The following is a 16,000-nucleotide window of genomic DNA, read 5'->3' on the forward strand; positions in this document are numbered from 1 at the left end:
CCTTTCTATTGAAGAATTAAATGCTTGCTTGCGTTACACTCCTCGCCCTGACAAGCCCTGCACACAGGGAGCCGATGCTCTGCCCGCTTGGTACCGTCCCTGTAGTAGGTGCCTGCGTCCGGGAACGCCCTCCCCGGCAAGTGACATTCCCGGAGGGCGCCCAGACGGGAACTCTCCCATTGCCTTCCAAGGTAACTCCCGCAGCCCGGCTAGCCCTGCCGGGCTGGTGGCTTGCCGGGCAGCTTGTGCGGTGCTGCCCGGGGTGCTATCCTTGCGGGGAGCAGGTGAGGCGACCCATGCGTCATGCAACGGTGGTACTCCAGGTGCCACTGGTGCGACACTTGAAGATAGTCTTCATGAAAGGATACATCATAAAAAAAACAGAGTGAGTGTATCCACCGGTGGATAGTTAAATTAGACGGGCTGGCGACGTAGTATTCTTTTATTTGTCACCAACTTTTTCCATTGTACTATTACTTATAAGTTATAACTTTGTATTACAAACACCTGCAAAAAAAAACTTAGTATTACAAAATATGTATATGGGAAACAATGGCCAGAATTGTGTACCAGACAAAATCTTAAACAACATGCATAGCAATGCCCGAGAACTAGAAAATCTAGCTATGCAAATGAGCGTTGCAAATATTTTGTTTACAGAGGAACAACCAAGTTTGACACATATCAGATGAACCGTGGCATATATATCATGTCCGTTCATCAGTTATTGTCAGCGGAGACCACAAATCGTTTCATATTTCAGTATGCTTCTCCGCAAGAGGCGCTGTAAGTACCTCACCAATCACCTTCTCCAGACTAATCCAAGAAGACCCGCATGGCAGTGCAGCCAAGGTTGCCTTCTCCTTCCATTCCATCGCCATTCTCCTCATCTCCTTTCCCTTGTCCCCTTCCATCACCTCCCTGATGGCTGACTCTACCTCATCTCTCTTCACATCGCTTCCGATCTCCATGCCGACGCGCCACTCGGAGCAAGCGTACCTGCTGTTGGTGTGTTCATCGGCGCCAAACGGCCAGCACAACATCGGCACCCCAGCACTGATACTCTCTAGCATCGAGTTCCACCCGCAATGTGTCAGGAATGCGCCAATGGCCTCGTGCTGAAGCACCTCCTCTTGCGGACACCAGTTCGTCAGGTAACCCCTCTTATTGGTCTCCTCCAAGAACTGCGGTGGCAGTAGCACAGCGGCTGGGCCATCACTAGCGTCATTGCCCACTTGGTCCTTTCTGATCACCCACAGGAACTCTTGTTTACTGTTAGCCAAACCCCACGCGAATTCCACCACCTGTTCTTTACTCAGTGTTGCTATGCTCCCAAAGCTTATATAGACCACAGAGTTTGGCCGCTTGCCCTTGAGCCACTCTAGGCAGGCCGGGTCCTCCTTGGAAAGGTCTGATCCCAACGTGTCGGCCTCACTTCCGGAGACTTGATCCAGGAGGAGCGGCAATGGCCCGACGGCATAGATCGGTGGCAAGATGGTGGAAATCGCAATGAGGACTTCATGCTCTAGCTTGTCGAAGGTGTTGAGGACGATGGCAGTTGGAGTGGTTCGTTGGTACGCCATTGAGCGCAACACGAGATTAAGAATGGCGTCATCAGGGTCCGTAGTGCGGATGAAGCTCGGGAAGTCCCTTAGGCGCATGTCCTTGGGCATTCCTGGTACCCAGTCCAGGACCGTGTTGTCAAGGTATCCGTTCCATAGCTGATCATCATCTGTTTCTCAAAGCAGCCAGTATTACAAAGAGTACTAAATAGCAGGCAATTTTTAAAACATTTATGTTGTGAAGGCTAAGTAACGGAGATTCTGTCCTTTTTGTTGGTTGATTTTGGTTGGTTTGTAAAACTTCTCGCCATCTTGGCGATTTCTTCGAAACAAACTAATATGACAGACACCTAAAGTTTAGGTTCGAGAAAAAAAAAATCTCTCCTGCCACCAAACAACAGCAAATGCATTATGAGAATTAAGGCTGCTTTTCATGACAAAATACTACTAGATCTTAGCATACCTTTGAGAGGAACAATGCCCCTGTTGACAAGCTGCTGGAACTGCTGGAACGCCATGAAGGCGCAGGCGCTCGTGGTCCAGAGGGTGACGCAGGGAAGTCCCATCTCCTTGGACGCAACCAGGATGTGCTCGATGTCAGAGATAACGCAGGTCACCGGCGGGAGGTCTGAGACGAGGTTCCTGAAGTGCGGCACCAATGTCTCCAGGGAAAACAGCAAGGCACCCATGTCTTGCGACGCGTCCACATCGGAGGGTGGCAGACTGTCCGGGACGGCGGCGAAGCGGAACCCAGGGATCCCCGCGAGCGCGTCGGGGCCGCGCGAGCGGAGGAGGCGGCGGCGGTTGTGCTCGGTGTGGACAAAGGTGACCTGAAAGCCATGGCAGTGGTGGAGGAGCTTGGCTAGCTGGAGCGCCGGCTTGACATGGCCCTGAGCTGGGAAAGGGAAGAACACCGCGTGAGGCTTGTCAGTGCCGGCGACCCGAGTTGCCATGGCCTCTCTGTCTCCACCACCTGGGTTGGCTAAAAAGAGAGGACTGGAGAGGAGGGGTGGATAAGCTGTTAAGCAGCATAACTGAGAACATTATTAAGAAACCGTACGATGATACTTCAATTGCATTTACTTAGATGGCACCAGTCGTGTTACACTGAGCCTGTCCGTTCTGACTTCTGAGTGGGAAGGTCAGGTCGCTTTCTCTCATTTTCTCTCTCCGAGAAGGTGATGCTTGCCAGGCTTACGAGAGAGGGAGCAGGAATCAACATCAACGGTAAAACACCAGGTCTTCGACATATATAGAGGAACAATGTTTTGGCCCCTCTAATACCCCTCTAGTGTTGAGGTCGAAGGACCATGCTAGAGTTCTCCTTTTACGAAGGATCTCAGTTATTTTACATTCGTTTTGATTATATCAAATCAAAAAATTATTCTCAACAAAAATAATTAAAATATATGTTAAAAGAGAATATTGTACTGTACTGTTCTCTCCGTTTCTAAATGTAACAAGTCCTAACTTAGTCTCAAGTCAAACTTCAAATTTGTCCAAGTTTATAAAAACAATCTACCAGCATATAGAACTCAAATTAGTTCTATTAAATCTATCATTATATATATTTCTTATAATGCTATTAAAAAATGACAGACTGCCGCTACCAATCAAGTCTTTTAGAGAACTTATATTAAGAAAAAGTACATTATTCAGGGCTGGGCCAAAAACAAAACGGGCCCTGAACCTGAAGTCCTCGACCATTGAAATATTCAATGTAGACGGATTGTGACGTCTTTACAACCATAAAGATTTCAATATGTGGTAAACTATCTACTCCGTGTCATAACGATATCATCCAGGCGTTTAATTCTTTTTAATCCGTAGCAGCATGGCGTTATGTTATTCTGATAAAAGATTGCACTTATGGATAGCACATCGAATCAGTGAGGTACGAGCTCTCTTTTTCCTGGTGCCATTGTGCCACCGCCACCGAGGTCTCCGCTGTACCTGAGGCCCGGCTGTTGCATTGCATTTAGGTAAAATCGGTAATTTTTATTATTTCGGCGCCACGGACGCAGCAGATACCGACTGATTCCACCATTTGTCATGATAATTTCTCATTAGTCGATACAGAAAGAAGATTCTTCATAACCAACATCTGGCATGTATTTCAGCCAACGGGATCGGTTAACAGGGAGTGCAGAGTAACAAGATTGCGAACCGAGATCAGTGAGCCAACCATATAAAGAAGCACGCACGCACAGGGAGATGGATGGAAACCTCCTGCGTTGTTCTTCAGAAGCACCTTCCACGCTGATCTTTCCAGTCACTTTTGCAAGCCAATGGCCCTTGCTGTTGTTACCATACACCTACAAGACAGCATTTGAAGGTTTATAATCACATCGTAATATGCTTGCAAACATTACCAACAGTTAACTATACCTATAAGAATTTATAATATCCCACTTAATGGCTTAAATATGTTCAATCCATCAACATAACCATATAAGTAATAATTACAGAAATATGCAATCTCTATATTTCTCCGTCCAACAACGGATGTCTCCACTTTGACTAAATTTGAATGCATTTATACACTAAGTCATGTTTAGATACATCCAAATTTTGACAAACTTGAGACATCTTTTGTTGGACGGAAGGAGTACATTCTTATGCATTTGAATCCATGGGAAAAAAGAACTTTGCATCATTAGATTCCATTACTAGTTGAATATCTTTACTCTTATAAAGATCCAAGTTGGTGGTGGCCCGATCACCCTCACTGAGATTACCACTTACATTGCCAGGAAATTACGAAATTATCATCAATTCTTCAGTTTAGACATATGTACCAGATTCTTTTGACTAGTTGATTTTATTGATGTACATTTTGAGGTAAGTTTTTATTTCGTATATGGTTAGGGACTATGATGACACAAGTGTTTGAACAACTCATGCAGCAGAAAGAAGTTGTAGGAAATGCACACGCATTTAGCTCGTCTGAAAAGAAGCATAAGATCAGAATTGAACATATCACAAGTCAAAAGTAGATGGCGCTGACAAGCACAAGGATTGGAGAAAATCTTGAGGGAAGAAACAAAGAGGATGACGACAAAACCAGTAGTTTCCTGGAAATAAAAGTATAGCACACAACTAGAGGACAAGTGGTGGGACATGCTCCTGATTCAATACTTCGAACACTTAGACAGAGAAACCAAGTTTGTCCAATAAAACAAAGGAACAAGACAACAGAAACTAATCATGGAAATATCTACTTGGTACTTGTCAGCACAACACTCTTTTAGTCCATTGAATTGAAGCCACGTGTCATTGAATTGAAACCAGTAGCATGTTTTGTCTGTACACAACTGCACATAGCAACACTTGACTATAAGTTGTTTATATATTGTCACAATTCGGAAAATGTAAGCTATTGTTTGCACCGTTGCAGACTTGCAGTAATCATAAACGGCAACGCAACTTAAGTGCGACGTGTATTCAGAAACCCACTAAAATTTCTTAGCAACCATTTCATTGTATTGGATGTAAAGGGCCAAAAGACCTCCCACAGAATATAAAATGAGGGGCACAGACAATTAAAATCCCATGGAATGCCAGTGTGCCACTTACCTGGCCTAACCTAAGACATGAAAATTAACACTTTCGGGATAACATGCTTAACGTGATGAAGCGGGTGTGGCTTCAGGTTTAACTTATGTCCACAAAAATGATAAATGGTTGAAATGAACTGCATATGGTATTAGTAATATCTGATCCAGTACAAGAAGTCAGAAACTAGAGTAAAAGCGAACTAGAGAAAAAATTTGAATGGACTGTTTTAAGATAAAGTGAGTAGAACAGAAAACCAGATGAATGAGCCAGCAGAAGTACAAAATTTTCCCTTGCACTCAAAGTGCTCTAAATAACTTATTTTTTGTGATTAAAAAGGAGCCTGATATCCAGCTCGTGCCAGTATAAAATGCTAATTTTCAGTTGCCAGAGATTTTCTTAATATGAACTACCAAAAATTGCACAGGACTAGTACTAAAATTACAGTCAAAATTGTTTGATTTTTCTTAAATCTCAGTCATATTAATAAGCCTTCAGATCAACATCTAATCATCTTCATCCCCATGACTCCACACAAAACCTGAAGACTGAAAATTGCAGTAACATTCTGAATAACTATCCTTTCCCATATAAAACTAACTTGACTAAAACACATGTCATCCCAGAACATCTTACATACTTGAGCTCACTTGCATAAATCAAGTTCAAAATTCATATTGTCAGTTTATTGTTTACTTGGAGGACACACTAGCATCTTGGCATTCTGTATATCTTATTGCACCAATTTATTTCAGAATCAAGCTTTCAACAATAGGGCTGTAAGATAAGGCTCTTACCCCAAAGAGCACTTGCTACATTGCTATGGCCGTGCTGCTGGTCCAGGCCAATTTGTCCCACCAACAGGCCCCGCACCATCTCTGAGCTCATCCACCCATTCCTTGAAGAACTCCGGATCAAAACTACCTTCATCACCATTCTCCCGGCCACAGTTCTCCTCAAGTCCTCCTTCCTCTATTATATCAAGGGATGCCTCTGTAGATACTGTCACCACATCCTTGTTCGGTGCAGAGATGGCTGGCATATGGCCCTGGCCTTCAAAGAGGGCGAGATGGCCGAACAGCTTGTCCTTGCGGGAGAAGGTGGTACCGCAGGAGCAGCGCCACTGTGCCTCCTCACCGCAGTGCCGGAGGTGGCTGCGGAGATCGGTAAGAACAGCAAAGCGCTTCTTTCCACCACAGCGTTCGCAGGCGTAGAGTTTAGGGCAGTGGCTCCGGCGGAAGTGGTTGCGCGTGCACACCGCTGACTTCAGCGGCCGGAAGCGGCGGTGTGCACGGTTCCTGTTGCATCCCGCGAAGGGGCACGAGAACCGTACATCACCGCCGGCAGCTGGCTTCGCCTGGCCAGGCCGGGAAAGCGCGTCCAGGGTCTTGAATCGGTCCCCGTGCGCGCGCATGTGCATCCTGAGGTTGGCGTCACGGCGGAAGCCCTTGCCGCAGATATCGCAGAAGTGCACATGCTCCGCGAGCAGTTCTTCGGCATCGAGCTCAACGACATCATAGCCACCGTCGCCCTTGGTGGCTTCTCGGGGGAGTTCTTCGGCGGAGGAGGCCGCGGCAGGAAGCTCTTGGACAGGAGCAGGAGCGGCAGGAGGTGGAGGTGGAGCGAGGAAGGGAAGGGAGGAAGAGAGGAGGTTGGCAGCGTTGAGGACGACGAGGTGAGCGGCGGATGAGATCTCGGAGGACACGGATTGGATATCTGAGGAGGAGAGGGGCTGCGATTCGCCCGAGATGGAGGCGGCGAGGCGGTGGCGGACGGCGGCCATGCGGTCGCCGAGGGCAGCCAGCCGTTGGAGAGCAGCGCGGGGGTCCCCATCCCCTCCTCCAACTCCGACGCCGATAAGGGCGTCCGCGAGCTCCCCGCGTGGCATGGCCGACAGCGGCGCCGCGTTAGCCGACGACGCGCCGACCCTGGCGGCGGCTCCGGCAAATTGGTTGGTGGTGGAACCCTCCATTGAACTGCAACCAGCGGTGGTGGTGCCCAACTTCAACTAGCCTGACGACCTAGATGATTTCGAGGTCTGCGATGCCTCTTGCGTGCAGGTCCATGCGGTATGTGAATTTTGCGTGAGCTTGCAGAACACTTTCAGTTTCCATTATTTTTCTCTCCTTTGGAGGGTTGCATCATAAATGTAAACTCGAAGGTGTTTTTCCAGTTATGTTCTGTTGACTACGGAGCGGAGTATGCTCCATTTTCTATGGGTTGTCTTGTCATCGCACATGGACCGGCACTTTTTATTTGGAAAAGAATGAAAATCATGTTTTAAGAAGGGGTTGCATCATAAATGTAAATAAGAAGGTGTTTTTCGGTTATGTTCTGTTCACTCTGTTCCATTTTCTATGGCCTATGGGTTGTCTTGTTTCTGCCTTTGTCCTTGTTCATCTGCTCGGATGCGTTGGCCAGATCTGGAGCGCCCTCCAATGTTCACCAGTCTAGCGGTGCTGGTCGTCATTCAATGGTTGATGCTTGGCCGCCTGTCCAGTGATCTGCGCCCGGCAGTGGCCGCCTGTCCGGTGATGTTGGCCGTCCTCACGGATTCACGGTGGCGCATCCCTGGGGATCCTCGCGGGAAGAGCAACGAACAGAGGGAAAAGAAAAAACAGAAAAAAGTATTTTTTTTATTTTTATGGCCTCCTTTGAATAAGTGGACGGGGATGCTCTGCTCGACCCAATCCATATCCATCGTCAGACCAACCATGCATCCACGAAAATATTCATGGATGCAAAGCAATATCCACATCTATATCCACCGGATATCCGGGTATCCATGGATTGTCCATAGCCATGCAATATGCTCTCTCCGTCTAATATTAAGTGACTAAAATTTGTGGCGGATCCAGGATAAATTTTAAGGTGCGGCGGAGTTTACACGGCAAAAAAAAATCATGTGCATAATTATGCGAACGCTCGTTGGATTACTAAATATATTACTTTTTGTTCAACAACAACAACAACAACAACAACAACAACAATAATAATAATAAATAAGATATTGCTGCTCAAAATACCTCAATAGATGAAACTTACGTGAATGACCAATCACCGATTTATAATCTATATTAACCGAAAGATCGTATAAACTTACAAAGTACTCACTCCGTCCCGAAATAAGTAACATGGTTTTGTATAAGTTGTACTTTATTGCAGTAACGAAGATACATCTATCGAGTAGTGGATACACATATCAGCAATTTATTTATTTTAATAAATACCGGGTATCCATGCATATCCATGGATCAAATATGATATCCGTGCCCGCTCCACGAGTTGGCGGGTATCCATGCGTGGATATCCATGGATCGAAAACCCGATCCATATCCGCGATACATGTGCTGGATATCCATGGATATCCACATTTTTACTATCGATTGCCATCTTGAGACATGACATAGCAATCTTTTCAAAAAAAAATTCTATTCCCGTATTATGAATCGAAGAGACCTTCAGCGTTTGTCTACCTATGCCGATCCTCGTAGTGTGTAAAGTTAGTTGAGGTCGACCAAAGGCCTCAAGGTCAACAGTATTTTCACATTAGAGGTGTCCTTATGTCATCTCCATGTTCAAATTTTGCGTCTTCGCCAAAAGTTGCTATACTTTTGTTTTTCGTTCTTTGTTTTTTTGCGAAGAGTTTTTCGTTCTTTGTTCCAGCATAGTGATGCAGCTTGGACAACATATCGGGTATGGTGCTATGCCCAACTTTCGATACCATAGCAAGATCAAGAGTCACAATGTCAGCTTTGATCCGAGCATACACCAGAGACAAGAAAGATCACATATGGTACAAAATCGTACTCCCTTGACCCATATTACTTGTTCCAAATTTAATAGTACTCCCTTCGTACCAAATTAAATGACGTGGATCAGTTAATTCGGGACGGAGGAATTATAAAGTTGTACTAAATCGGTGGCAAGTAATTCTGGCCGGAAGACATAACAATTATGTTGTACGTGAAGTCTTTCAAAAGTCGAAAAGAGTTTGCACCTTAATCAAAGCCCTAGCACCATTGTGTTCTGGGAATGTGAGAGTTGATTGCTTAAAAACGATAACAAGCTATTTCTTCATATTTTTCTTGTTCCACAAATCCATAACGAAAAATACAGTAGGATCATCTCATCCATGACTCCTTGTAGTCCAGGTGTGCTATTGAAGGCGAGGGGACGGTTCGACGGTTAGAGATGATAAGAAGAGGGTTTGGCGACGAATGGGCAGATTATTGGTGTACACACACCCGACCCGATCAATAGACACGTTATTGGCGGAGTTTCTCTTTTGAATTAGGTTTGAATTTTGTCTATGTGGTTGATGAATGACGATTTAACCGGAAGTGCCACCATCTAAAAAAGAAAAACCGGAAGTGCGACGCACGGTGTCAGCATGAACTAGCCCAACAAGTCCACGTATGATTCCACAACCAATCAGGGCGTCCCCCTTCTTCCTCGCGGCGGTGGCAAGTGGCCGACGCGCGGCACCCTCGTCGTCGCGACGCCCGCCCCCGCCCTTTCCTTCTCTTTGTCCTGCGCCGTCCCGCCCTGCCTGCCTTGCCCTGCCCAACTCATCGTGCCCCGCTCACGCCCCCATTGCCTCCGCCCTTAGACTACAGCATCTCCCCAAAACAGGCCCTCGCACGAGCCGATTGACAGTCCCAGATCCAGAATTTCTCTGCCTCCAATTCCGGCTTCCCCTCTACCCCGAGTTCCTTCGTATCGACTCTACGCCGCGTAAGCAGCCGTCAGCCATCGTCCCTCCCCATAGTGGACTCAGTGGAGCACTATTCCATCCGAACTTGGTTTCGATCGCAGCGCAGGCGGGCTCGGCGAGGCAGGCCGAATGGGTTCGGTATCTAAGCCATCGCCGACGGCGGCCGCGCCTAGCCGGCGCAGGGTGGCACTCTACCTAGCGCTACTCACCCTGCAGTACGGCGCCCAGCCCCTGATCTCCAAGCGCTTCGTCAGGTACACCGCACGTCTCCCTCAACTCACCGCGCCAATTAGGCATATGCATCATTGAGTTAGTATCTGATCTCTCAAGCTTTTTCTACCTGCATCTTATGCCTCTTCCTGCTGGTCCCTTCGATCTGGAGGGGAGTCGGGAAAGCTTTTATAGAGATATTTGGGAAAATAATTGCCAAAGCCCAAAAGCATGTAGGCCGTAGAGTTGAGCAACGCGATATCGACTTGGTAATGGAGAGGGCGAATGGACAGTATCATCGTCATGGGGTTCATCTGGTCGGTATACCAGCTTAGCGGGAGTGGTTGGGTTGGTTGGTGCAGATTGTGTGTACTATGACAACTCGTAGCTCTCTGTTTCGGGCTGCATCTGTTTTGCAGATTGCTCATTCTTGTTATGGTTGTTATTCTACTTTCAGTCTTGAATGAATATGCGTGGCATCAAACTTTGTTTGAGAAATCAAATCATGGCTGTAAACAGCAAGTTTGCTTTTGTGGTGTTGGACATGTTTGTAGTATCCACGATGGATATTGGATACTTTGGTTTGTTTTACCGTGGGTAGCAGAATTAGCTTGCAGGACTAGGAGTGTTTTGTTATTTCGCGTCTGACAGTATGAATAATTCAATCTTAAACCTCGTAGTCTTGATCTTATTGATGAAAAATTGTTATACAAGCTATCGTTTTAGATGTTTGTCCTGTTCTTGAGCAATCAGAAGCCTAGAGGGGACTCTATGCCGAAAACATAGAAATTTTATCAAAGTTTGAATTTAAAATCGATATAGAGTAGTTTCAGGTAGTAACTACCCATATAGACCATTCAAATTTTGAGTTTAAAATTTGGCAAACAAACATTGGAGGAAGAAACTAGTTCCCAACGGCCATCGGTAAACAGCTAGGAACTAGTACTCGATGTGGCCAGTGATCTTTAAAACAAGAAAATTTTAAATCCTTGCCAGTTCCTTGATTCTTTTATGATATCCACAACAGGCTATTCTTAATTGTTTTTGTAGTAACTGAATCGGATGGACACTCTTAATAGTTTAGTACTCATGCAAAACTGCACCAGTTTGAACCTTGCCAGTTCCTCTCAGTCACTAGGGTGCAAGAAATGGTTTTGTTAGCAATTGATGAATCAGATGGACGCATACTTGCTAATAATTTAGTGCTAACAAAAAAGTGCAGAAGTTAACAGCCAGTTTCTAGGCATTGCAGCACAATAACAATTCTATGTTCTCTGTACTTAATGAACTTGTTTTTGCTTGCACTGTTATACGAGTAAAGCAGTAATGAAATAATCAAGCAAAATACTATTTGGATGTGCTGAACCCATCTCGTTTCTTGTTCTGTTTTCAGGCGAGAAGTTATAGTGACTTCATTGGTTCTTGCAATTGAAGTATTAAAGGTATGATCATAGATTTATTTGTCCAGATGTTACCTGGCCATTTCTGATTGTGTATACATGTGCATAGGTTATGTGTGCAGTCATTTTACTGGTGGCAGAGGGTAGTCTGAAGAAGCAATTCAGTAATTGGAATCTTGCTGGGTCACTGACTGCATCAGGACTTCCTGCTGCCATCTATGCACTTCAGAATAGCCTGTTGCAAATATCATACAAGAATTTGGATTCCTTGACCTTTTCAATCCTTAACCAGACCAAGCTCTTATTCACGGCATTCTTCACCTATCTTATTTTGGGGTATGTGATATGTCCTCCTGATACCTCCTATTTGAATGTTACGAGTCTTGACAATATTCAAGATCCTCTGAAGCAGCAAGTAACCATGATAGTGTAGGCATAACCACACTTTGGACTTCCTGAGTGAATAATATTCCATTTAAAATGTCACCATACTACGAGACCAAGAAACACATCTCCCTTATTTCGGTAACTGTAGCATGATGCTATGAAGTATAATTTGTCTTAGAGCATTAACCCATGGAAAAGTCATACTCTTCACACCCTATCCATTTAGGTATGGAAGTATTATTTTTCTATTATAATCTATGAGACTATGACCACCGTTTTAGATACATAACTTCAACTGGAATTTAGGTTGATGATTTGGACGCCTGCATGAACATTGGATTATGTTTTGGATTAATAATGAACTAATGGCTTAGTTTTGCATGTCCTTATGTGGCTTATGTTTTGTACATGTACTCATAGCAAGCCAGCAACAGCAGCAAAAAAAAGCAGAAAACACCAGGTCATGTCCCAACAAAGTGGCCTTCAGCTGTAAGTTATCTCAAGGATAACTGCTGGTAATTGGTAGTGGGGTTATAAAGTGAACAAATCTCAGGAAGGTGTTTTATCCTGAACCCTGAGTTGTATGTGGTTGCTAGTACGCCAGTGAATCAGTCCAAGTGGCTTATGGCCTATTATGGCAGATTTATTAAAGTGACCCGGGGAGAAGAACCCCCCCCCCCCCCCCCCTGACTTTTTTATAAACTGGGTGAAGCCTCGAACCTGGGTGGGGTGGGTTCAGAGCCATGTGTGCCCACCATTGGACCCCAGGAGACTTCTCTATTATGGCAGATGTACCCCGCTCCTTTTTTGCATTGACATTTTGTAGTACTCTTTCAGAAGGGCGAAAATAGGCAGACTTAACCTTTTTTCTGCTATTTGTTAGAATTCTGCTTTGGCTGATTCTTCACTTAATGTTGTGGGGTATTGGAGCTAGATTTTATTGTGCACCGGTTAAGGAAACATATCTTTGCTTTACTGCCTGTGTTTCTTTTAAAGAGCCGTTTTTTCCTTTACAAAAAAGTTGGCACAGTGTCTTGTATACTACTCCTAGATATCTCGCATGCTTATGTCTGCAAAGACAACTATCCAGTATATTTTTGTACTTATTAAATTATTTGTTTTTGGATAATCTTGCAGGCAAAGACAATCACCCAAACAAATTTTTGCATTAACCCTCTTAATCAGTGCTGCTGTCCTTCTAAGTGTTGGGGAGAGTACAACCAAAGGCTTAAATGGTGGTAGCTCTGAATATGTCTTGCTCTACGGAATCATTCCTGTTACGGTCGCATCTGTGCTGTCTGGTTTGGCCTCTTCTTTGTGTCAGTGGGCATCTCAGGTTGGACTTACTTCTCATGCTACCTTCCAGGAAGGACTTCATTGTCACTGTTAACATTTTGAAATTTCAATAACTGCAGGTTAAAAAGCATGCATCCTACCTGATGACTATTGAGATGTCTTTTATTGGGAGCATGTGCTTGTTAGCAAGTACTTTTCAGTCACCAGATGGAGAAGCCATGAAAAAATATGGGTTTTTCCATGAATGGACTTCGTTAACATTGGTGAGTAACCTTTGTTATTTTGTTATGCTCTGTCTCACTGTTAGGTGAAATTTTGACAAAATTAAGCTGTATGACACATCCGAAAAATCATAGATCATACGGAGTACTACTTATAATCATCTGTACCTGTCTTAATCCTGTTGCAGAAAATAGACGGATATTGAGATTGTTAAGTAAAGTTAACATAACCAGACAGGGTGACATCCTGACTAGTTCCTGCTTCACTTCTATGAAGGAATTAAGTCATGTCCTTCCATAATCCGCTTCAAATCCATAGGATGTGACAGAATTACATTCTGGCTTGAACACTGTGGCACTCCTGAAAAGTTTGGTAATAATCCATTATGGGAATGATGAAGTACTGAAAACTTCACCTACATTTATTCCCATTTTGCACCTAAAGGAATTCGAATCTATTCCATTGTTTGTGATGACACCTTGCCATGACTACTCGGCCATAGGATTGGAACCTGATGTCAAGGTCTGTTAGGCACTTCAGCACATTCTGCAGCAAGCAGCTGTAGAAACTTTCTTTCGGCACATTAGGGTATCAGCAGTGTAAATCCAGACCTTTGATTATTTTAATTTTATGCTAATAAAATGTGCTTTTCCATCTTTATGTTGTAACTTCTGTTGAGCTGGAGCTCTTTTGTGTTTACTTCTACGAAAAGCTCTTAGTGTTTAGAAGTGGGCAACTGTTGATCTGCAAGGACCATATGTCTATTGCTACCCTTTGTGGTATCGTTTCAGGGTATTCATTTGAGGTGAAAGTCCTTACATTGATTTAGAGGCCGATCTATAACATATCCAAAACACATAGCTTCATTTCAAAAGATGATTTGGGTCATTGTTGATCTGCAAGGACCACGTATGTTGTTTCGCTTTGCGGTACAATTCATGCTATCCATTTGAAGTAACTAAGGGAAGTCCTTGCACTAAAATTGCATTGTGACATAGAAAATAATTCATGGATGATAAGAAAAGGCTGTGTACCTGGGTACATATCTGTAAACTTCAGTAATATATTGGTAATGAATCATCATGAATTCTGGGCCTGTAATCTTCACTCTTATCTGCAGATACCGGTGTTAATGAATGCTGTGGGTGGAATTCTCGTTGGTCTTGTCACAACTTATGCAGGAGGTGTTAGAAAGGCAAGGGCTTACTACTACTAAATGGAATACAACATCTTTTCATCTGCATAAAAAACTGAATTATTCTAATTTTCTTGTTCAGGGTTTTGTCATAGTCTCAGCTCTCCTTGTTACTGCATTACTACAGTTTATATTCGATGGAAAGCCGCCATCAGTCTACTGCCTGATGGCATTACCACTTGTCATGGCAAGCATATTCATTTACCAGAAGTATCCATATGTTGATAGAAAGAAGAAAGATTGATAAGCATGCTCATCAGAGAAGGGGATTATTTAGCATCGGCACAGCAATACTAACCTTTATTTTATTCCACGGAAGTTGAAGTTTACACCGAGAATGGGGCCGCCATATATGATTATTGGAGATTGTCTCTTCATGAAGCTATGTATTAACTATCTGTTGTTCCGAATATTAGTTGCATTACTTGCTTCACTAAACATTGACCTGTAATTAATTCGAGCCTTCACTTTTAGTCATTGCATTCCATCTTACTATCGAGTTAATTTTAAATTGGTCATATTAAGGGTATGTTTGGTTTGAGCTCAAACTTGCCCTACCCAAAAAATTGGCTAGCCAAATAATTGGTTGTGTTTTTGCTAGCCTATGAGCGTTCCAACTTTGGCAAAAAAAAATTGAACTAGAGTTGGCTAAAAGGCATTGACTTGTCAAATAGTTGGCAACCAACCAAACAAGTGCCAAATTTGGTATGACCGAAAAATTGGCATGGTATAACTTGGCACCAAACCAAAGATGCACTTAAGTGTTTGTGAGTACAGATCTGTATCTTGAACGAACCTGAAGAACCTATTGTATGTCCTTGGGCTGTTCGGATTGTTTTAGCTTTGAACATGAGGAAGGAACATCATCTTTCATATTAATTGTAACAAGTCACCAACACTGAATCATGGTTTCATGCCCACAAGGCAACAATCCCTATTTTTCCTTGCAATTTACACTAATCCTTACCATTGCAGTTTAGGCTTATCTCGTATTGGTTTTATCATCTAATGCCTCCTTAGAAAGTAAGAATGGGCTGCTTGTTCTTTTTATGTTACCCTTTCACTCTGCCAGGACACAGTAGCATGTGTACCTAATATGCTCCTGGCCCTAGCTAATAGTAAGATGATGGGCCCTGGTCTGTTCACTTGTGTTAACTTCGATTTGGTTACTTGATCATTTGTGTTGTCTCTGTCTCCAGTGCTATTTGGCAGCAGTTGTCACACTTACACTTCACATGGTAAGCCCATGCGAAAAAGCATGGTCCTGCTCTAGTGTTCATTCACATCATCTTGTTCTCGTTCGTTGCTGTCTACGGTATATCTCTTGCAGATTGCAGTTTCATTTCGACTTGCTTTAGGACTGTTCCTGTTTCAGATCGTTGGATTATTTCTAACATTATGCACTGCCAAAGGTTTGTGACGAACTGAAGCTGAAGTTACAAGCCTACAAGTTACG

General features: G+C 44.0%; 3 protein-coding genes across 5 annotated transcripts; 1 reads left to right on the forward strand and 2 right to left on the reverse strand.

Moving 5' to 3' along the window:
* Positions 1-508: 508 nt before the first annotated feature.
* LOC100832882 (7-deoxyloganetin glucosyltransferase) lies at positions 509-2,603 on the reverse strand. Its single transcript, XM_003575155.4, has 2 exons — positions 2,026-2,603; positions 509-1,732 (listed from the first exon to the last, which is right to left on the reverse strand). The coding sequence occupies exons 1-2, from the start codon at positions 2,513-2,515 to the stop codon at positions 753-755; spliced, it is 1,470 nt and encodes a 489-aa protein (XP_003575203.1). The 5' UTR covers positions 2,516-2,603; the 3' UTR covers positions 509-752.
* Positions 2,604-3,539: 936 nt separating this feature from the next.
* On the reverse strand, positions 3,540-7,203 carry LOC104583788 (protein SENSITIVE TO PROTON RHIZOTOXICITY 1). 2 transcript variants are annotated; one of them, XM_010237277.3, is made up of 2 exons: positions 5,915-7,201; positions 3,540-3,877 (listed from the first exon to the last, which is right to left on the reverse strand). In XM_010237277.3, exon 1 carries the CDS (start codon positions 7,087-7,089, stop codon positions 5,938-5,940), a length of 1,152 nt encoding a protein of 383 aa, XP_010235579.1. In that variant the 5' UTR covers positions 7,090-7,201; the 3' UTR covers positions 3,540-3,877; positions 5,915-5,937. The 2 variants fall into 2 exon arrangements, with proteins under 2 accessions (XP_010235579.1, XP_024318114.1); XM_024462346.1 differs by lacking the exon at positions 3,540-3,877 and adding an exon at positions 4,615-4,876 and having other exon boundaries at positions 5,915-7,203.
* A 2,328-nt stretch (positions 7,204-9,531) lies between these two features.
* On the forward strand, positions 9,532-15,055 carry LOC100833192 (CMP-sialic acid transporter 5). 2 transcript variants are annotated; one of them, XM_003575156.4, is made up of 7 exons: positions 9,532-10,088; positions 11,438-11,486; positions 11,554-11,780; positions 12,969-13,167; positions 13,247-13,390; positions 14,470-14,544; positions 14,627-15,055. In XM_003575156.4, exons 1-7 carry the CDS (start codon positions 9,964-9,966, stop codon positions 14,786-14,788), a joined length of 981 nt encoding a protein of 326 aa, XP_003575204.1. In that variant the 5' UTR covers positions 9,532-9,963; the 3' UTR covers positions 14,789-15,055. The 2 variants fall into 2 exon arrangements, with proteins under 2 accessions (XP_003575204.1, XP_024318115.1); XM_024462347.1 differs by lacking the exon at positions 9,532-10,088 and adding an exon at positions 10,315-10,361.
* Positions 15,056-16,000: the final 945 nt, after the last annotated feature.

Source organism: Brachypodium distachyon, chromosome 3, assembly GCF_000005505.3.
Source record: "Brachypodium distachyon strain Bd21 chromosome 3, Brachypodium_distachyon_v3.0, whole genome shotgun sequence".
Classification (NCBI taxonomy): Eukaryota; Viridiplantae; Streptophyta; class Magnoliopsida; order Poales; family Poaceae; genus Brachypodium; species Brachypodium distachyon.

Coding starts and splice junctions, on each gene's coding strand:
- LOC100832882 (XM_003575155.4), bottom strand. CDS start 2,515: ATGGCAACTCGGGTCGCCGGCACTGACAAGCCTCACGCGGTGTTCTTC. Junction 1,733..2,025: donor GGGCATTGTTCCTCTCAAAG/GTATGCTAAGAT, acceptor TTTGAGAAACAG/ATGATGATCAGCTATGGAAC.
- LOC104583788 (XM_010237277.3), bottom strand. CDS start 7,089: ATGGAGGGTTCCACCACCAACCAATTTGCCGGAGCCGCCGCCAGGGTC.
- LOC100833192 (XM_003575156.4), top strand. CDS start 9,964: ATGGGTTCGGTATCTAAGCCATCGCCGACGGCGGCCGCGCCTAGCCGG. Junction 11,487..11,553: donor TTGCAATTGAAGTATTAAAG/GTATGATCATAG, acceptor ACATGTGCATAG/GTTATGTGTGCAGTCATTTT. Junction 13,168..13,246: donor TGTGTCAGTGGGCATCTCAG/GTTGGACTTACT, acceptor CAATAACTGCAG/GTTAAAAAGCATGCATCCTA.